This window comes from Brienomyrus brachyistius, chromosome 3 (genome assembly GCF_023856365.1).
Source record: "Brienomyrus brachyistius isolate T26 chromosome 3, BBRACH_0.4, whole genome shotgun sequence".
Lineage (NCBI taxonomy): Eukaryota > Metazoa > Chordata > Actinopteri > Osteoglossiformes > Mormyridae > Brienomyrus > Brienomyrus brachyistius.
The window spans coordinates 2555458-2575660 of NC_064535.1; the positions used below are offsets into that span (position 1 = coordinate 2555458).

General features: G+C 49.4%; 1 protein-coding gene across 1 annotated transcript in view; it reads left to right on the forward strand.

The window, feature by feature from the left end:
- The window catches only part of galnt2 (UDP-N-acetyl-alpha-D-galactosamine:polypeptide N-acetylgalactosaminyltransferase 2), a 62689-nt gene extending 43379 nt beyond the window's left edge, over nt 1-19310 (forward strand). The window contains 15 exon segments of the mRNA XM_049006469.1: nt 76-229; nt 8781-8879; nt 8978-9045; nt 9413-9478; nt 11409-11419; nt 11421-11531; nt 12153-12240; nt 12484-12584; nt 12752-12842; nt 12996-13122; nt 13782-13874; nt 14597-14680; nt 15145-15271; nt 15633-15752; nt 16414-19310. Of these exon segments, the coding sequence (XP_048862426.1) occupies nt 76-229; nt 8781-8879; nt 8978-9045; nt 9413-9478; nt 11409-11419; nt 11421-11531; nt 12153-12240; nt 12484-12584; nt 12752-12842; nt 12996-13122; nt 13782-13874; nt 14597-14680; nt 15145-15271; nt 15633-15752; nt 16414-16569 (1496 nt within the window). The 3' untranslated portion in view covers nt 16570-19310.
- The last annotated feature ends 893 nt before the right edge of the window (nt 19311-20203 follow it).

The following is a 20203-nucleotide window of genomic DNA, read 5'->3' on the forward strand; positions in this document are numbered from 1 at the left end:
ATTTGCTGGCAGCTGCTCATGTCTGATTGCTGCACGGCCATCGGCTCGTCATCCCTGTTATTCTTTTGCCCGCAGGAAAGGTGAGGTGGCAGGACTTCGACCAGGACCTTTATGTGGGGGCAACGATGGTCAGGCCGGGCCAGGACCCCTACGCCCGCAACAAATTCAACCAAGTGGAGAGTGACAAGCTGAGGATGGACCGCGTCATCCCTGACACCAGGCATGACCAGTAAGTCTGCAGCTGACACTATGACAGTCACATCTTTGGTGGTATCTAACGTGTCAGAGGGTCAAAGGTCATGGCATGTGTCAGAGCAGAACTGGTCTTTACTGTCAATCTCCGAGGCTTGAACCAATCGGATGCTTGTCTGCTGAAATATTTACTGCTGATTTGAATCAAGTCGTCCCCAAGTCTTCTCCCATGAAACGGCTTGCAGGGCTGTGGTGCAGCAGTCACCGCTAAGACTTTGACCCTGAGTTGCCTTTATCAGAGTCTCCAAATCAATCGCTGTCCCTCCCTCCTTGGTCCCCCAGTTTTGCCACACTTCTTAACAGGAAGCCGTGACCTGGAAAATGGGGGCTCCTGCAGGCACATGTTTTATTTTCTTCCATTTCCCAGAAAATGAAAGTCGCCCCCCTGGTGGAGGAGAAAGGCGGCTTTGGTAGCAGGGCACCCCGCACGTGCCGGGATGCCAGTCGCTGAGCCGGATGCCAGACGAGGAAAGAGGAACAGGAACGAGTTTTACACATTCATGCGCATTCCAGTCATCTGGGGGCGTCGTGTCTCCATGGTGATTCCCCCCCCCCCCCCCCCGTATATGGCTGACTCTCTGCCTTGCTGGAAGCAATACGTCCTCATCTCTTAATTAACCCCCCCCCCATTTTGATCCTGAAATATTGTTGGTTAGGGCCATTTCATGCAGGAAGTCAATCTGTTGCATCTGAGACATGCCTGTCAGGGGGAATTTGAGGTTATGTGATGATGGGGGGGTAGGAATGGGAGTGTTGCAGTTTTTAAAACTCAGCCGGAGCCTGATTAATTGCTGGTGTTGGTAGTCATGGTGATATTCCGGCGTTGTCCGTACCTGAGTAGGATTGGGCAGCTCTGGGTCATGCCCGGGTCGATTTGCATGGCACTGTGGGCCACACAGATTGTCTTGGGGGAGGTACAATTTGCAGCCACTCATCCCGCGGTGAGTCACTTTGGTTTGAAATCGGTCTGAGTTTAGTAAGAAATAAATATCCAACTGTTCTGTTGGCTGCTTCCTGCAGTCGTCTTCGGCTCTTCCTGCCGTGTCCCAACAAGAGTTGGCTGGGTTTACTCCCCCCTCCCCCAGACAGCAGTAATACAAAGATCATCCATTGTGGTGTTTTTCTCTGCTGGAGAGCAAAGGTCACTCGGCCTTCCGGCCTGTCTGCCCCCCCCCCCCCCCCCCATCGGTACTTGCATCCCTGTGCTTCCGCGCAGACGTTTCATCTGTCTCTCAGTCGGTCTGTCCCGTTATGTCTGGCTGTCAGAATTCATTTCTGCATTGCAGTTTTTAATCTGATAATCTGATCGCTGCTCAGCCCCTTGCTTCTGAGGCCGTGGGGCTGGGATAGTGGTGGTGGGGGGGTTGTGCTTGAATGACATCTAAACTGCAGGGAAGCTGGTTTGAGGCTCAGGGTGCGCCAGGTCCGGACTGACAGTGGGAGACTCCTCTGCGACAGTATCATTCTCCTTCAGAGGCTTTCAGGTGACAGCCCTAATTATTCAGGCTGAACATCACCTGCCAGATGTTCACACCCAGGGGCCTCTGCAAGCCACCGTCCATCTGTCCCAGTTCATCCTCGTAGGACCGTTGTTTTGTACTTGGATAGAGATTCTTTGGTGTGATGGATTGTTTTTCTTGTGTCGTCCCAGGTCACCAGGTAATATGGACCCTGTCAGATACATTCAAGGACTGTGCTTAGACGTGGATCATCTTCGAATTGATTTTGGATAATAAAATGAAAACGAATAGTATATATTATGCAATGATTTACCTCTGGTCAAGGGCCTTAATCTGAGGTTGGCTAATGCTAGCACATTCTTCCGCTTTCTTTATGCAAAGTCCACAAGATACCTTATCTGTGGATCGCAGGATGTCAAGGCAGAGTGCGTTTGAAATCAGTTACCTTGAGGAATAGATTCAAGGTTCATGCAGGTTTTGAGAGAAATGATTGGCTTTCTGCTGGTGGACGGTATGGTGATAGGAGTGACCTGTCAGGCCTTAAGGAGAACATCTACTCTCATGGCAGCTGTTATTAACTGAAAGGTGTTATTTGCTAAAGGGATCTTTTGAACTGCTGCTGATCTGTAAAGTGATTTCAGTGCATAATTACATGAGTCCTGTAATTTTAATGGAAGCTAACTGGCTGATTTCCTTGGTGTTAAAAGAATGAGAGATTTGACCAGCTAAGGGCTGATTTCCAATCTGCAGAGTGACTCTGGGTGTCTTCAAGGGCTTCAGGAATCCTCTGACAATTTACTGCATAAGGATCTTCTTTCAGGATGAATTATTTTGATAATTAGCATCGTTCCTGTAAAGGACTTCAGCCGTTTTGCTGACTGGCTTTTGCGCACGTCACACAGCCTGCTGCTGGCCTGAAAGGACCCACTTCTGCCGTCCAGCCCTGCCTGATCTGCACTCTAACTTCAGCTTTGGCCATTTGCTTCCAAGTTTCTTTAAGCCCTTAAGGAGGCGAAGCTCAGAGGTAATTTGCACCTCCTGTGGCTCCAGACTCTCCTGACTCTCCTGACTCCAGCTATTTTTCTCTTCTTTTCTCCCCAAATCCTTGCTTTCTAGTAGGTTCCCCCCCTAGTCACTGTGAGCACAGTGAGTGGTACCCCCCCGCATCGTGCTCGTTATTGGTCTACGGAGCACAATCCTGGATGTCCGACGTCTCTTCTAACAAAAGGTTTCTTTAGCATTTTGCCTGCATAGCCACCCAGTACTTTTTAATACAATGATGCGTTATATGCGGGGGGGGGGGTATCCTCACCATTAATCTGTCAGCCTCAAAAGTTTAGGTGCCTGTAAATTTTCTGTGTTTCCTTTTCACTGCTTTTTTTTTTTTGGAGAATTCCCCCCCCCCCCCCCAATACTGACTCATCTCACTGGTGACTTCAGTCACTCTGGTCTTGAATGAATGAAGCCTGTGCTGGACTAACAGCTCACACTAATGATGGTTCAATAAGGAACTTGGAGGTGAAATGGACGCACGTGAATTTAAATAAGGGTCATGCTTCAGACGATCAGGGGATGCTTAAATTATGGGCTGTTTCTAGTGCTTTGGGGAATTAAGCTCTTTGTATGGAAATATGGGTCTTCGGTGTAATGGTTAATGTAGCATATTTTCGCGTTCGCACTTAAGGGGGCGCTGCGCATAGTTTTTGGGAAACGGACGCAGCTGATCTGGCATCAGTGTTTCAGAGGGGCTAAGGACTCCCCTCTGACTTCGAGACTGGGGAGGTCTCTATGCTGCAGGAAAGGGCCATTAATCTCTCAGTGCTGGGACACCAACCATCCGGGCCTGCAGAAGAACTCCCAGGAGTCTGATTTAATGCTGCCATTGTTCTGAGAAATGGTGCACTCTGGGATACTGGAGGTCCGTAGAGGGCCCGGTTCAGAAAGTGCTTTTCCAGCTCCCATCCGGACACAGAACTTTGTGCTTCTGACACGCTCTGGGATGAAGGACACCCAGGACGCGTAAACAGTGCCCCTCCTCAGAGGTTCCGTACCATAGATATGTTATTCTATTACTCATAACCACAGTACACATATTGAGCAACTTCCTGACCTTACAGGTATTTTGTTTTTTTTGCCTCTCATACTTGTATGGTGTCGGGTATTTTAATGAATCACTCTAGGTTACATTATGCATGACGGTACAACCGACGGGCCAACAAAAAAGTTTCCCCAGGTGCTCGGTGGCTTTCCGGGGGAGTGTGTGGCTCAACCGGTTTTGTCTCTGCGTCTGTGAAAGGTCGTTTTATTTTCATTTATTGCCAATGTTTCAGTCTGTCTCTAGAACAGGAAGCGGGTTACAGCCCCCTGCTGTGATAGGCCAGCGCGTTTGGCACATGGTGGTGCTCTCAGCCAGAGGTCACGGCGCCATCAATCATGCAGCAAATCCGGCTTTGTGCCGGCCGCTGTCCGCCAAGGCCTCTAAGCTGTCCTTCAAAGCTCTTCTCTAATCACTTATACCAGCCAGTACAAGCTTCTTAGAGCTCCACACTAATGTACCTCACCTGACAGGTGGCCCACTTGCCATCTGCAGACCCAGGGACGTCTGGGGGGGGGGGCGGGGGCAGCTCTTTGGCCACATCAAGCTGAGTCGCTTTGCTTACAGGACAATGCGGTTCATTTGTAGCTGCTCTCTGAAGATGGTGACCCAGGCTGCCGTCTCTTTGGAGATGATCGGCTTGGCTTCTCCCCCCATTATTCCCAATCGTCCTGCGCCGTTTCCCTCAGATCTCCACCAGTGATGCCTTTGTACTTTGCCGAAATGTCTTGGTGTCCTGGGTGAATCCGGGACAGAAGGACCTAGGGGCCGTGATATTGGTCGAGGAGACTTTAATTTGGACCAATGGGAGCACTCTCGCACTCCTGTTTGGTTCCAGTGCCAGCTTGGGCCTTTTCTTATCGGTCCCTGATACTGCGTTACGTGACATTTATCCTTTAATATGTGACCTTTCCTTTCTTATCTTTCTAAAATGGCTGCCTTTCTGTTGATATGGCCAGGCGGCTTTTGGCTTAACAGTAAACATAAAATCTCTCCTATTGTCCACTTTTGTTATTATAATTCATTTGACCTACAGTTCCTGCCCTCCTATGCAAGCTTCTGAAATGTCACTGCATGTATAGACGCAGTCTGTCATACAGCAGCGGGGCATTATCCTTATAGGAAGCTTACGACGTGACAGAAGGTGACAGGCTTAAGTCCCCGCCGGAGGTCTGCCAGCAGAAGCTTCAGAATTTTGCCGCGAGAGAAAAGTATAAACTTCTGAGGTGCTTCTGGATGAAAAAAAAGTCAGCTGATTTGCGGATGATAGTCTATTCGTCAAGGGAATAATATACCGGGAATTGCTTGACGCTCGCTGTCTGAATTATGAAATGTGCATTCAGAAATTAAACAGAATGAAGTTTCTGCCTCTTGACAATGGTTTTAGCTTAGATTTATTTCTAAATTAAGTTTCCCTGTGAACTGGGAATTCTCAGTATTCAGTGCAGGTACCACATCTTTCTTTGTAATAACTAGTTTCTACAAATCTGCCCGATGCCAGAGTGTTTTTAATTTGTGACGTGTTTTCCGATGCTGATTTGAGCCACATTTCACAGCCCTGATTTCTGTAATAAAATTCACTTCCATATGTGTTTGTTTTTTTTTTTTTATCCTGGAACATGACGGCTGCTTAGTGACGCTAAATTTAGTCGGGGTAAGAGCAGCCAGCCTTCAATATTGTCAAGGGTTCTTGCCATTTGAGTGACTTGACAAAGTGTTTTTTCCGCTGTACCGTCTGCTCCTGCCTCTGATTTCATCATTCGTATCGGGGTAAATATGGCTGGAAACTGACAGCCAGGTCGCTCCACTCATCAAGCCTTCACTGCTCTGATATCAGACGTTACCTGTGAGGGCGGCTCCCCGGTTCCTGTAATGGGGCCCGTTTGGTTTGAAGGCTTCCATGGGATGGCGCTCTTGACCAACACATCTAACCTCCCAGATCCGACGCTGACTGAATGTTCTAGAAGGATGCTCTTGGCGTTTTGAGCTAAAGGTGTCCAGAACTTGTCCACACTAAATACAAACTTGGAAATTCGTTTGCAGACCCCTCGTCCATTTTAATGACTAATGTTCATGAAGATTGTTTGTTCTTGATTCACGAGGTGACTGAAATCACATGAGTACTTGTTGGCCAGTATGTAGAGGGATATTATCTGGTATGGTAGTTTTAGTCCTTTGTGCCCCTCTTCGAAAGGTCTGCAGGCAGACCTTGGCTACGGTCCTGTCACATCTGATGCAAGTTGAGGAAATCACCACTGCACCCCCGTCCCAATAAGGGAAAAAAATCATCCGTTTGCCTTTAAGGATCGTTACCCATAAGACCTTGCTACATTGCACGTGATTTTTTTCGGTTATCCAGTCGTCACCTCATTGGAGTTTGGAATGGATGCCCAGATGGAGTCAGAGGTCTTCTGGAGTGCAGTGAGAACAACATGCCATCTGCTGAGAGTCCATCTTCTCCTAGGAACCTCTCTGCACGTAACGTCGGAGACCCTAGCCGCTAAAAACACACTGAGAACAATCAGGGCAGTGGGCTTGTTTACCTGCCGCCTCATCTGTACCAGTGTGGTAGCCTCGTCTCACCGGGGCGGCACAAATGTGTAAAAACACCAGAGTTGGCCTGCCCCATCCGCGTCATCCATTGCCGGGACGTGTGGGGGGTTTTTCGGGACGGATATTTCGAGTTTCTCTCTGCCTCAGCTCTGTCCTTCACTCCCATGGTCTAATTCTGTCAAACACATATGTGTCAGATTTCCCCTCTGAGCCGTTTCAAAGCCGGGCCTTGTTGGTCTGTCTCTGTAAAAAGAGTTTCAGCACTTGGTGTGGCCTTACCCCGAGCCGCCTCAGGGATGGGGGGGGGGGAGATGCATCTGCTACCTTTTACTCCTGGGCCCCCCTGCTTTTCCTGAATACTTCCACGATGCCTGATGGCAATAGTTTTTTGGCAAATCCTCCCACTGCCCCTCCAAGGACGCGGCGACGATCTGGCATCCAGGCCTTTTCTGCATGGTAATTAGCCTGAGTGTCGATGAGCTGAATCACACTCAAGGCAGAAGGTCGTCAAGGGGCCAGCAATATGTTGGCCGTCAAGGTACACGCTGGATAAGCCCCCCCCCCCCCCCCCCCCCCGTCTCATTACAGAAAGCACTCGTGTCTCTTTGCAGCTTGCACACTTCTAGAGTTATAGAAATCGTTTGGGTGAGAGTCTAGTGAATTCTTGGTTGACGGTGGCTCCGATTTCTCCCATTCTCTCCCCCCTTGCAAAAAAAAAAATTCATTCTAGCTTCCTAGGGATACTGGCCTCTAAAGGTTGGATCAGACATGGATAGCAGGTGTCTGTAAACTGAAAACCTGAAACTGTGTTCAAAAATGTGCCAGTTCTGGATCCGGCAGGCCAGCTGCTGTCATCCCTGATTGATGCTACTGACCCAGAGGATATTCAGTTATTTCATCGGCAGAACTGGAGCCTTCCATGCCTTCTGAACTGCTTTGGATGAGAGCTTTGGGAAGGTGGAAAAAACAGGATCCCCACTACCTTGGCGGTATGTCCCCGGCGCCTTGGCGGTACGTTCCCGTTGCTTTGGCGGTACGTCCCCGGCGCCTTGGCGGTGCGTTCCCATTGCTTTGGCGGTGCGTCCCCGGCGCCTTGGCGGTGCGTCCCCGGCGCCTTGGCGGTGCGTCCCCGGCGCCTTGGCGGTGCGTCCCCCGCGCCTTGGCGGTGCGTTCCCGTTGCTTTGGCGGTACGTCCCCGGCGCCTTGGCGGTGCGTTCCCGTTGCTTTGGCGGTACGTCCCCGGCGCCTTGGCGGTACGTTCCCGTTGCTTTGGCGGTACATCCCCGGCGCCTTGGCGGTGCGTCCCCCGCGCCTTGGCGGTGCGTTCCCGTTGCTTTGGCGGTACGTCCCCGGCGCCTTGGCGGTGCGTCCCCCGCGCCTTGGCGGTACGTTCCCGTTGCTTTGGCGGTACGTCCCCGGCGCCTTGGCGGTGCGTCCCCCGCGCCTTGGCGGTGCGTTCCTGTTGCTTTGGCGGTACGTCCCCGGCGCCTTGGCGGTACATTCCCGTTGCTTTGGCGGTGCGTCCCCCGCGCCTTGGCGGTGCGTCCCCGTTGCTTTGGCGGTACGTCCCCGGAGCCTTGGCGGTACGTCCCCGTTGCTTTGGCGGTACGTTCCCGGCGCCTTGGCGGTACGTTCCCGTTGCTTTGGCGGTACGTCCCCGGCGCCTTGGCGGTTCTTCCCTGCCGCCTTGGCGGTACGGCCCCGGTGGAGACATGCAGCCCCAGTTAGTGATACCTTTGCTAAATGTCACAGGTAATCTCATCTTCTGGCCTGGGTGCTTCTGCTTCGTTCATCACCCAGCTCTCATTCTGGAATGATATACAGGAAACGCACTGCTCCCTAATGGATGTGAAGGGTAGGGCTCTAAAGAATATTGCTCCAGTCCTGAGCTCAGCGGGTTGCTTGCCGACTAGGGAAGCCTCAGTATCATCTTTGCTAATCTGGCATGTCGTTAATTAATGTACATTATAATCGATTCCGGTTGGCTTAGTGTTTTAATTAGGGTGAAGTGCGTGGCTATTCCTGTGACATGGAGTTAATTTAATACGGATTACGCCTTCATATTAAAATTCGCTGCTGTAAGAGCAGGCCGGGGCAGTATTCAGAATGCTGTCGCATCTGCCATCGCTGTGGAAGGTGCGCTGGGCTGGATGTTTGTAGGGGGCGCTGTTGAGAAATCCCAGTGGGAGCAGCATGCCGTCCCCATCCCTTTCTGGCTGGCTGGGTCAGACGTCTGAGTCACACAAACCAGGCCTGTGCTGCCTGTCTCTGCCGCAGCCCACGTGACTCAGACGTAACTGAGGCACAGCCTCTGGTTGGCTGTTGTACTGTTAGACTTTTGCAGGGAATGGTCCTGATTCCACCCAAACAGAGAATTGCGGTTCCCAAAACTGTTTTTCTCCCCCGTCTCTCTTAATCAGCTGTCGACATAAGTCATGGAGGACCGACCTGCCGACGTCCAGCGTGGTCATCACCTTCCACAACGAGGCGCGCTCGGCCTTGCTGCGCACCGTGGTCAGGTACGACCGCGTCTGGCACAGGCAGCCTTTCCCGCTGTGGGGGTGCCGCCGTGGGCCCTGGCCAGCTCAACCGTCTCACTGCTTCTCCCCTCCTCCAGTGTCCTGAAGAAAAGTCCCGCTCATCTTGTAAAAGAGATTATCCTGGTGGACGACTACAGCGACAATCGTGAGTGCCGCTCTCAGTCCCACAGCCCAGGGTCATCGTCATGCCTAGCTGAGTTACTCCAGGAGCAACATAACATAGACTGAGAGACCTAAACTATCTGAGAACCCTGTACCCCTCACTGCCTTTAGGGGGCATTGTTTGGCCCACAAGTTACTTGAATTATACTTGTCATAAGTCCAGGAGATATGTGTGATTGTAATACATCCAAGACATGCTGCTTGACATGATAAATTTAATGTAAAACTACAGAAAGCAGAAGTCGTGATGAGCGTGTTGAGTTAAATCTGGTCACCCAAGTGAGAATAGTCTACAGCTGCCCCCACAGCAAGGTTGGCTATACGTTGATGTCGACACTCTCTGCTTACAGCTGAAGATGGCTCCCTACTGGGCAAGATCGAGAAAGTGAGAGTCCTTCGCAATGACCGGCGTGAAGGTGAGCGAGTATTTCGCTGGAGAAGAACCCTGTGAAACGTGGCATTAATCACCCGCTGGTGTCATCTGTGTCTCCACGTGTCGAATGACGATTCGGACACTTCAGCGGCTGCCCTCGTATCAGAATCCTGTCACTTAGTCTTGGTGAGGTAGAGAGGAAGCCCTCCCCTCGAGTTTCACCTTGGAATGCAGGGAGCATCCCGGGCTGAAGAATGGGGGGGGGGGGAGAGACCCGCGCCGGCATCTTCGGCACTAATAGGGCACACGGTGTAGCGCTGAAAAGCAGCGTTTACACAGGCCGGGCCTGGCTCCAACAACAGCCTCATTCACACAGGACCGAAGTGTCAAAGGGTGTTAAATCCAGATCAGAACAGTTAGCGGCGGCCCTGTCAGCCCTCGTTAATTAAAAGGGTCAGCTGGGATTAAAACTGGCATGTGCAGCATTCCCGAAAACAGGCCGATTTCACTTGCCATGTTTTGCCATGATTAATAATGCATATTATTAAGTGCTTTTTATATAATAATCCATCCATCTTCTGAAAGCTTATTCTGGGCTGCGTCCTGGATGGGATGCCAGTCAGTCGCAGGCTGTGTGGTCACGCCCACAATAAAAGGCCAAGGGCAGTTAGAGATTCCATTTAGCCTGACGCTGCGTCCTGGGATGGCGTGGAAAGACCAGAGAGACCACAGGAGCCTCACATGATCCTCTGCTTACATGAGCTAGAGGTGGGATTCCAACCGACAACATTGCTGGTTGGACAACCAGTGCAATTGCAGCTTTGACTTGATAACAAAGGATAAATACCCCCATGTTTTTATGTATTGTATATGTGTCATACAAAGCGTCTGTATGGTACCGAGTACCTAAAACACTGCCCAATTCGGTTAGAATCCAGTGACTAAATAAGGAACGTGCACCTTAACATCATACTGGAAAGCATGTTGAGTTTCGGTCTGATTCCCAGTCATGTAAACTGAATTTCCCAGCAGGCTACGCTGTCTCCAAATTGAGGTCTGATTCTCCTCGTCTGATTCTTACTTCCCAGCCGGTGCTGTGGAAGCCTGTAGTAGCACAAAGCGTGCATTTAGCCTGGGACATGCATAAACAAACAAATCCATTTCTTACCCACAATCCCTCTGCTGGCAACAGTCAAGGGTTCTGAGGAGAAGTGAAACTGTTTTATTGGGCAATGTGTGTGTGTGTGTGTGTGTGTGTGTGTGTGTGTGTGTGGGGGGGGGGGGGGGGGTGGACGTGCAGAAAGATTAATGGAACTGAAACGCATGAAGACTGTAATAACTCTATTTTCAAATCCAGATGTCTGAACATAAATTTGATCTTTGTTCAGCGTTTTTTACTTTGTGAAACCTCCAGTCCATGAGAAGTGAAACTGACTCCAACACTTAGTTAATGCTCTCCAAGTGTATTTTTAGTTGAGTTTTTCTTAACGTGTTGAATTCATGCCTTTCTGCCTGTATTTTTTTAGTTGAGTTTTTCTTAACGTGTTGAATTCATGCCTTTCTGCCTGTATTTTACTTCCTGCACAGTGAGTTTCCCTGAAGCAGCCTGTAACAGAGGCTCTGAGCAGGTCTAAGATTCTTTCATGAATTTAAGCCTCAGTCCTTTGGTTGTCATTTATCAAACGTCAGCTTGAAGCAACAGATGGAAATGGCTGTCAGCATATTCAAAATACCTAATAAATCATAGTTTCCTTTTGTCTTTCATGTTCCAAGAGAAGAATACATTTGCAAAAAAAAGCTTGCAGTATGTTTTTAATGTCAGTGGCTGGTTTTCCTTACAAGCTAGTCAGTGTGTCGTATTGTCTTATCAGCTTACTGTCCTAGTGATTGAAAGTAACCTTTTAAGTTAATAACGAGGAGGGCTTTCCTGCTTGGAAGACAGCTGTCACCGTCTTTGTATCCTGCTGCCTTAGGACTGATGCGGGTCCCGGGTTCGAGGAGCCGATGCTGCCACTGCCACTGTGCTGACCTTCCTAGACAGCCACTGCGAGTGTAACGAACATTGGCTGGAGCCGCTGCTGGAGCGGGTGGCTGAGGTTTGTACCTTCCAAAAACCCCCAGCCCCCCCCCCCGGAGCCCTATCCTGAGGTAGTCTGTGCTACACATAGACATACTGATTTTGGCTGCTGCCAGTCATGGCTCCTCAGATGTTTTGCCAGTAAAAGAGCGCCTCTTCTGGTGCGGGGGAGTTACTGTGAATTGGTGTCTGGTGTCGAGAGCCTCTTTGAATTTCCATTTGTTTGCAGGAAGCTCTTGTTTGCATCCAGTTTTCTCTGGGGCAAAAGAATATCGACTTGATTAAGCCCAGCTTGCACCGATCGCGGTGTCCGGGAAAGCACAGGGATGCTTGGAGGCCTCTATTATGTTTCTGAAAGAGATCTGCTCGACCTTGAGTGGCCCGTTCACGTGCAGACAAAATCATCTCTGCTGTCCTGATGGGCAAATAGCGCCTTTATTCTAAGAGCCGGCACTCAAATGTTTAACTCGCTGGTATCTGAAACGGTCAGTACTGAGTTTTAGGTTGGCACCACTGTTACCATGGCAACTGGGGCTCCGAGGGGTACGTCAAGTTGACGTCTGCAAAGATTCAGCAGCAAATGGGAACAGACTTTTCGCCAAATGGCTGGTTCCTTCTCAGCTCTCGCTCTCCCTTGCAGGACAGAACAAGAGTCGTCTCCCCTATTATCGACGTGATCAACATGGACAACTTCCAGTACGTCGGTGCCTCCGCGGACCTCAAGGGAGGTCAGTCGCCATCGCCCTTCTCCATGGCTCTGACTCCCATCTTTCTCAAAAGGAGCTGCGTTGGGGGGCGCGGGGGGAGAGGGGCTGCTGCTGGTAGTTGCTGTGTCAGCTTCCCCTCACAAGATGGGCGCCCTGGGCTTGATGAGTGTGTGCGTGTGTCTGAGAGGTCGATGGGTGGAGGAGAGCTTTAGGCCAGCAGTGTAATGTTCTAAAGTCTATTGCTGTCACCCCCCCCCCCCGTAGGTTTTGACTGGAACCTGGTCTTCAAGTGGGATTACATGACTCTGGAGCAGCGAAGGGCACGGCAAGGAACCCCCATCGCCCCCCATCAAGTACGGTTCCTCGCCGCCGTGCCTCTCGCCGCAAACAGGTCCAGCCTACATCTCCCACGCTGCCTTTCGGCTCAGCCACGGAGCAGGCGACCGTTGGTCCGGATAGGGATGATGTATTTCCTCCTTTGTATTTATCACAAACTTCTGTCCCTCTGCCTCCTTCAGGACACCCATGATAGCTGGGGGGGCTCTTTGTCATGGACAAGGACTACTTTGAGGAGCTGGGGAAGTACGACATGATGATGGATGTGTGGGGTGGAGAGAACTTGGGTAAGATGGTGGTGCAGCCTGCAGGGAAGTGGCCCATCTCACCGCTGCCATACTGTGTGTCCAGATGACTGGGGGCAGAGAGAGTTTTATTGGTCAGGGTAACAGATCCTGTAATTGATTAGGTAACTGCCTTGTCTGTCCTATTCCCTGCAGAGATCTCCTTCCGTGTGTGGCAGTGTGGGGGCAGCCTCGAGATCATCCCCTGCAGCCGCGTGGGCCACGTCTTCCGGAAGCAACATCCCTACACCTTCCCTGGGGGCAGCGGGACGGTCTTTGCCAGGTGACTGTTAAGAGTCCTTCTGTCCTGTAGGGGGGCACCGACAAATGCTACAGACATGATGAATGAGTCCTGATTGTGACATAAATCCCTCCCACCATGTGTTTGAAAGGCTCTGCAGTGTCTAGTTTTGCTGCTGTGCCTTTAATTACTGCATAAGTGCAAAAAAAGAAATGAATCATTAATTGCCTTCTCTGCAAAAACGAAGGTGGAGTTTCTGCGGCGAATCTGTCAGAAAATCTTAAGTTGCGGAGAAATGCTGGAATGAGATGTGAGGGAAATGCTGATGAAAGCTGCTGAAATGCTGGAATATCAGATGAAAAGCAGAACTTTTTTTTTTCTTGGTCACTAAATCTCTGAGGGCTGTGTTTTGAAATAATGGGTCTCTACAGCCCTTATTAAAGGATTCAGAGCCCTGATACTCTGTACATATGAGCTGTGCAGTGATGATGAACATATTGCCGTAAAAACACTTTTAAATACTCATTTCATCTTAAAAATGAGCAAATGCTGGCAAATAAAATCCCAAGCTGGACAGTGGCGCTCTGCTGCCACCTTGTGCCTGTTTGTGTAAGTGCTGTGTGTAAATCATTGACTGAATAGTCGCGCCATCTAGGCTTCTGCCGTAATCCCCCCCCCCCCCCCCCCCCCCCCCCCCACAGGAATACCCGGCGAGCTGCTGAGGTGTGGATGGAGGACTATAAGAACTTTTACTATGCAGCCGTACCCTCGGCCCGGAACGTCCCATACGGCAAGTAGGTGTTCTCCTCTGGGGGGCCGAGGGGTGCAGTCCCATGCTGCTGGTCCTCCCCTCTGCGCCCCACCACACACACACACACACACACACACACACACCACACACACACCCACACACACTCCCACAGACTTGTTACTGTGGCACTAAAGCAAAGCGAGAAAGAACTCTCTCCTCTCCCAGCCACCCCCTCCTCTCCCAGCCACCCCCTCCTCTCCCAGCCACCCCCTCCTCTCCCAGCCACCCTCTCCTCTCCCAGCCACCCTCTCCTCTCCCAGCCACCCCCTCCTCTCCCAGCCACCCCCCTCCTCTCCCAGCCCACCCTCTCCTCTCCCAGCCACCCTCTCCTCTCCCAGCCACCCCCTCCTCTCCCAGCCACCCTCTCCTCTCCCAGCCACCCCCTCCTCTCCCAGCCACCCTCTCCTCTCCCAGCCATCCCCTCCTCTCCCAGCCACCCTCTCCTCTCCCAGCCATCCCCTCCTCTCCCAGCCACCCTCTCCTCTCCCAGCCACCCCCTCCTCTCTCCTCCCGCTGATGTCGTAGCTCTGTTCTCTGTCATACTTTCTGATCACGATCTTCTGTCCTGGGGTATTTCAAACGCCACTGCTGTGCCTGTCGCTCCCGCTTTAATTAGCGCTGGCGGTTAATCTCTAAGATGAGCCGTCATGCTTGCAGATTCTAATCAGAGGCTGTCGAACCTCCTCTCCCCCCCCCCCCCCCCAGCATCCAGAGCCGACTGGAGATGAAGAAGAGACTGGGCTGCAAGCCTTTCAAGTGGTACCTGGAGAACGTCTACCCTGAGCTGCGGTGAGCCTGCCTCGCCTCGCCTCGCGTCGCACTCACGGGGCCCCCTGAGTCTCGGGGAACCATCCTGCAGCGTAGCAGTTTCGGGGGGGGGGGGGGCCTTTGCTGTCAGCTGTTCCATTCGCTGGTCACTTTCACACTTTCAGATTTCTGCCATTTTTGTTAGAATGTCAGGCGCAAGTCTTATTTGGTGCACATACTGGGAGTGCTGGTCTTTAACCAGTATACTGCACTGCACATGTGTCAAGAGTGACAGTGGTGAGCAGTTTGAAGGAGAACATTACTTATTACAGTAATGATGATAACTGCCCCTTTTCTCATGCTGTCGTCATGCATGTTGGTCCTCTTCAGTACCTGGTCGTGCCTGGTTCCGCTGGGTTCCGCTGGGTTCCGCCAGGGTTCTGTCCTGCTTTCTCTTGGCTGCCTCACTGGCTCTGCTCTCTGACCCCTCCCCCATCGGTCCACAGAGTTCCCGACCACCAGGACATCGCCTTTGGCGCCTTGCAGCAGGGGAGCAACTGCCTGGACACACTGGGCCACTTTGCCGATGGTGTGGTGGGCGTGTACGAGTGCCACAACGCTGGGGGCAACCAGGTACCGTTCCACGCACAGGTACTGTACCTAGACATTCGTTATACCCCCAGGTGTGCACTGGGTGACATCACACTGGGGAGGCTTCCGGTAGGTGGACATCTGCACCGGGCACTCAGGACATTTACATTTACAGCATTTGGCAGACGCCCTTAACCAGAGCGACTTACATAAGTGCTAAATAGGAGAGTAGGGGATCGTCATGGCGACCAGCACCTTCACCCACAGTAACCAGGATGCATGTCTTTGCATGTTGTGTGGTCTGGGGTGTGATAGGTCTGTAAAGGGTATTACGCAAAGCACCACCCTGATGCTGGGGGCGCTGTGACCGTGTGCCTAAAACCTGCCCTCCTCCTCCGCACAGGAATGGGCCCTGACCAAGGACAAGTCTGTGAAACACATGGACCTCTGCCTGACGGTGGTGGAGCGGGCAGCTGGCTCCCAGATCAAACTGCAGGGCTGCAGAGAAAACGACAGCAGACAGGTGGGTCTGACACTCAGACACAGAACTAACAATTAGCATCGTCTGATAGGAGCAGTTTGAGTTAACGATGTAGCGATAATCTCCGACATTTTCCTGCACTTTGAGTTAACATACAGTTAAAGCTTTTGAGGTATTATCAGAATAATTATCGGAAATGGGATTCCGTAGTTGTACCCTCATGTTCCGCCGTCGGTCCAGCGCGGCCTCAGCACCGTACGGCATCTCAAATCACACGCTACGCAATACGCACTTAAAGGAGGAGAAAGTACACAGGAGGGTAGGGGTCACGACGCGTGAGGCCTTAGTGTGCGAGCACAACCTTTCCGGACGCACTGCGTTGCTTTTAAAATGCTGGCCGTTGACCTTTAATGACGGATGTCCTGCATAACATCGAGTACCGAACAAATCATGTACGTCTATCAACACATTTAATACCTTTATCATACTTTTTATTATCTGAATTCTAATATTCGCAGTTAAAACCAGCAGTACTCTCACCCGGCATGTTCAGGATTGTTCTTGACTTCAGAAGTCGTGTCTGGGGGATTCCAGGATTGACTGTACAGTTTGCGCACCCTTTGGATGTGTGTGTGTGTGTGTGTGTCGGATGGACAGACGCTCTGTTACTTATCCTATGCCACACCTGCTGTTTGCCCTGCAGAAGTGGGAACAGATCGAGGGGAACTCCAAACTGCGGCACGTGGGAACTAACCTGTGCTTGGACAGCCGCAATGCCAGGAGTGGGGGGCTCACTGTGGAGACATGTAGCCCCTCCCTCTCACAGCAGTGGAAGTTCACCCTCAACCTGCAGTCCTAAAGGCCACATCCCCCTCGGTCCTTGACCACCACCCTGCCACGCCCACCCCCCAACAGGAAAAAGACACCATCACCAAGAAGGAAACTTACCATGTACTGAAGACTGGGGCCAGATGCGACAGATTAACAGATTAACGCAGCGAAAAGCCTGAGTTTGAAAAAGAGAGAGAGAATGTGGCAACATGCGCGATTTCCATCCAACTATATACCTCACTGTTCCATCCCGGTCCAGTTTTTGGAGAGTTGATTTTTCTTTCCTGATTATAGTGAAACGGAATTATTTTCCTTTTTCTGCTTTTAATTATTTTAAAACGTTTCTTTTCCCTGCGTTACTCTGCATTCCTCGGATAAGGACTTTACTGATTTTTCATCCTGTCGAATGTATAAAAAAAAGAAAGAAAAGACGACATACTTTGACGATCAGACAGTGTCAGGCCGACTTTGGGGGGGGGGGGGGGGGGGTGGGAGGGGGCGCTGCTGCAGTGTTTTCGGTTCCGTTCCTGGTTGAATCGCTTTCTGGAAGAGCCGCCTTGGGGACCTGGACCGACTGCCCGGTGCTGACACTCCTGCCTTCCGGCCGGGGTTCGGGGTGGGTAAAGACTCACTTTTCTTGTACGAGGCGCACCCGACGGCACTCTGTGTAATATAATAATAAAAAATTAAAAACTGCTTTAAGCCAGGGTGTCGTACATCAAAGAACGGGAAAAAGGTTCAAGGAGTTGGACGCTTGTGCCGCTGGACCTTGGTGGAGCGTAGCACTGGCTGCTACTGATCCTCGGTATCTAACTGTCCCCGAAGTACTCTGCCGCTGTATGGAGAACACAAATATATTTTCACTATTATTACTATTATTGATTTGCGTAAATATTACGAAAACTTCAAAATCAGTGCATTATCTGTTAATGTTGTCGTTACTTCTGACATTAAAATGTTTCTTTAATTACGCTACGTAGAGTAATTGACTTAACTAAATATGAACTCATCCCTGTTATGATCTCTTACCCCGCTTTGACTTTTTTCGGGTTTCTTTTCCGTTTGATGTGGCTCTTGGTGATATCACTGTATTTCCATCGGGAATGGGGCCTTTTACAGGGTATTAAGGACGATGCTGCGATCGCTGTCCGAAATGTGCATTGCGTTCATTGTGCGTGTGCGCGAGCGCGGGGGTATGTGTGCGCGTGTGTTTTCCAGTCTCTTGAATTTTGTTTTTTTTGACACTATTGGAGGTCTAACGCTTGTAACACAGGCAACATGCATGCATACTGTTATTGCGCTGCATGTTGTGCCGGTACTTGAGAGTTTGATCCTTGGTCTTTTCCAACCTTAGCAATTTGCCTTTTTCGGTATGAATCACACTGTAAGCGAGAGCGATGACTTGGCTTTTCTGTATGCATCTTACAAACGGATCAGTGAAGGAGCAATGAACTGTCAGGTTACTGGACTTACAACATCTGGACATCAGTAAAGGAGAACGTCTGGACCGCTCGTGTTCGCCTTAATAGCAGAAACTTTTGAAAATGTGACAGACAGCGACGTCCGTGGCTTCAGCAGGAAAACAAGCCGAAATGACTTCTGCCAGTAGGGAAGGTTACAACATTGTGGAAAATTTATTTTTGAAATAACTTTGATAATTAGATGTTCGCTTTCACTACTTTAAATAACATTATATGTATATGTAACATGTTATACGTATAATGTTACGCACACATGTATAATATGTATATGGGTGTATATGCCCAGTAGTGTGTTTTTTCTGGTTTCACGGAGAGTTTCTGCATCTCCTGGGCAGTCTGCGTGTTCAGCAGGAAACGTCAGGCCCGTTCGGCGCCGGCTTATCGCGGCTTGTCACCGGCCACTCTTATAGACGGACTTTAATATGTCGGTAGGGCATTGCGACACGGCCTCGCTTTTTTTGGTGAAGCACTCTGTCTGCTAAAGGCTGATATTTTTAAGATGCTCACATGAAGTCCGAAAATAACTTCTTCAGCATTCTGCTGTCGTCTTGAAATCGGACGGCAGAAGCTCTGGACAGCCTGTGCATTAACTGGACTCGTAATTCAGCGGCCGCCGCTGCACAGAGAGGCCGCCTGACACCATTTCCTGCGCGACCTGCATCGCATATTCCTTTTAGTATAGCTACATTAAAGTGTTTGAATCGAGCTTTTTTTTCTTTTGTAAAATGCTCAATGGAAACTTAAAGTTTAGTTTTCATTTTTACGGGAAAAAGACCTAATTCATGAATGACAGCTACTTTGGTAGTTTTTAATTGGATGAAATGTTTACATAGCACAATGTGCCAAAGTTATTTACTGTTTTATTTATACTTTCGATACATCTGTGCAAGAGTCAGTCGATGATGCAGAATACAGAAACCCATTGTTATCTTAACGAGCCGTAATATTTCATGTTTTGATTCCAGTGAAAATGAGTATTAATCACTGTAGGGAAACGCAATCAATTATGTAAAAAGAGTTTGGGGTCGGAAGGCGGGATGCAGAGCTGGGAGGGAGTTTATAAAACCGTCAAACAGTTACATAATCATGGCGAAGCTATCATTTATTATTATCATTATTATAAATACCTAGTCTATTAATTTTATTATATTAAATCTATAATAAAATTGTAGTTAAGTCTGGTCTACTGTATAGCGCTTGTAATTGTTCTATGTTTTATAGATATGGCAGAAATTCAACTTTGAATGAGGACAAAAAAATAAGTTAAATAAATGCATTTATACATAAATGTGTCGTGGTTGTCTTCTGTGTTTTCGGAGTGTGTCTGCGTGTACAAAACTGAAAGAGAACCAGATTTAATAACCGGGTGGCATGCAGATGCAGGTAAGTGGCGTCGGCCACGTTGCCGCGTTTGGCCGCGCTTGGTGTTACCGCTGGCCGGAACAGAGCGACCTGCGATCGTCCTCGGTGACTGTAATCTGGGCGCAGCTCATGGACAGAGGGGTACCGGACGGGTCGTCGTTTTTGTTGGTACAGCGGCATGCGAATCCTCACTGCGTTAGTCGGATAATAACTGTAATAAATGTTCAGATGCGTAAGCCTACATACAAAATAGTTTACTAGGGCATCTGCAGTATGTGGGTAGTCATTTTGTCATTTGCATTTTTATTTCTCTTAAGAAAAAGACCGAAATAGTACCGTAATAAGGAATTCAGTTATATATATATATATATATATATATATATATATATATATATATATATATATATATATATGTGTATATATATGTGTATATATATGTGTGTATATATATGTGTGTATATATATGTGTATATATATATGTGTATATGTATGTGTATATGTATATATATATGTATATATGTATATATATATATATAATGAGGAAATCTTTGAACACTTAAATTACCCCTTATATTATCCTTACCTATTTCGTATCCCGATTTAATATCCGGTTTTAGGTCTGTGTATATTAATTTATTCCAATGAAATGTTTGCAGTTTTGAAATAATCTAATATCAGAAGGTCAACCTTAGTGGATGTGTACATGCAATAAACACTTTATAAGTGTTTATTACTCAGTGTTGTTATTGGCTGACTTTGCTGACCTCCATGAGGCCCAACAATCCAATAAAAATGAGAAGAAGCGTACAGGTCCTGAAC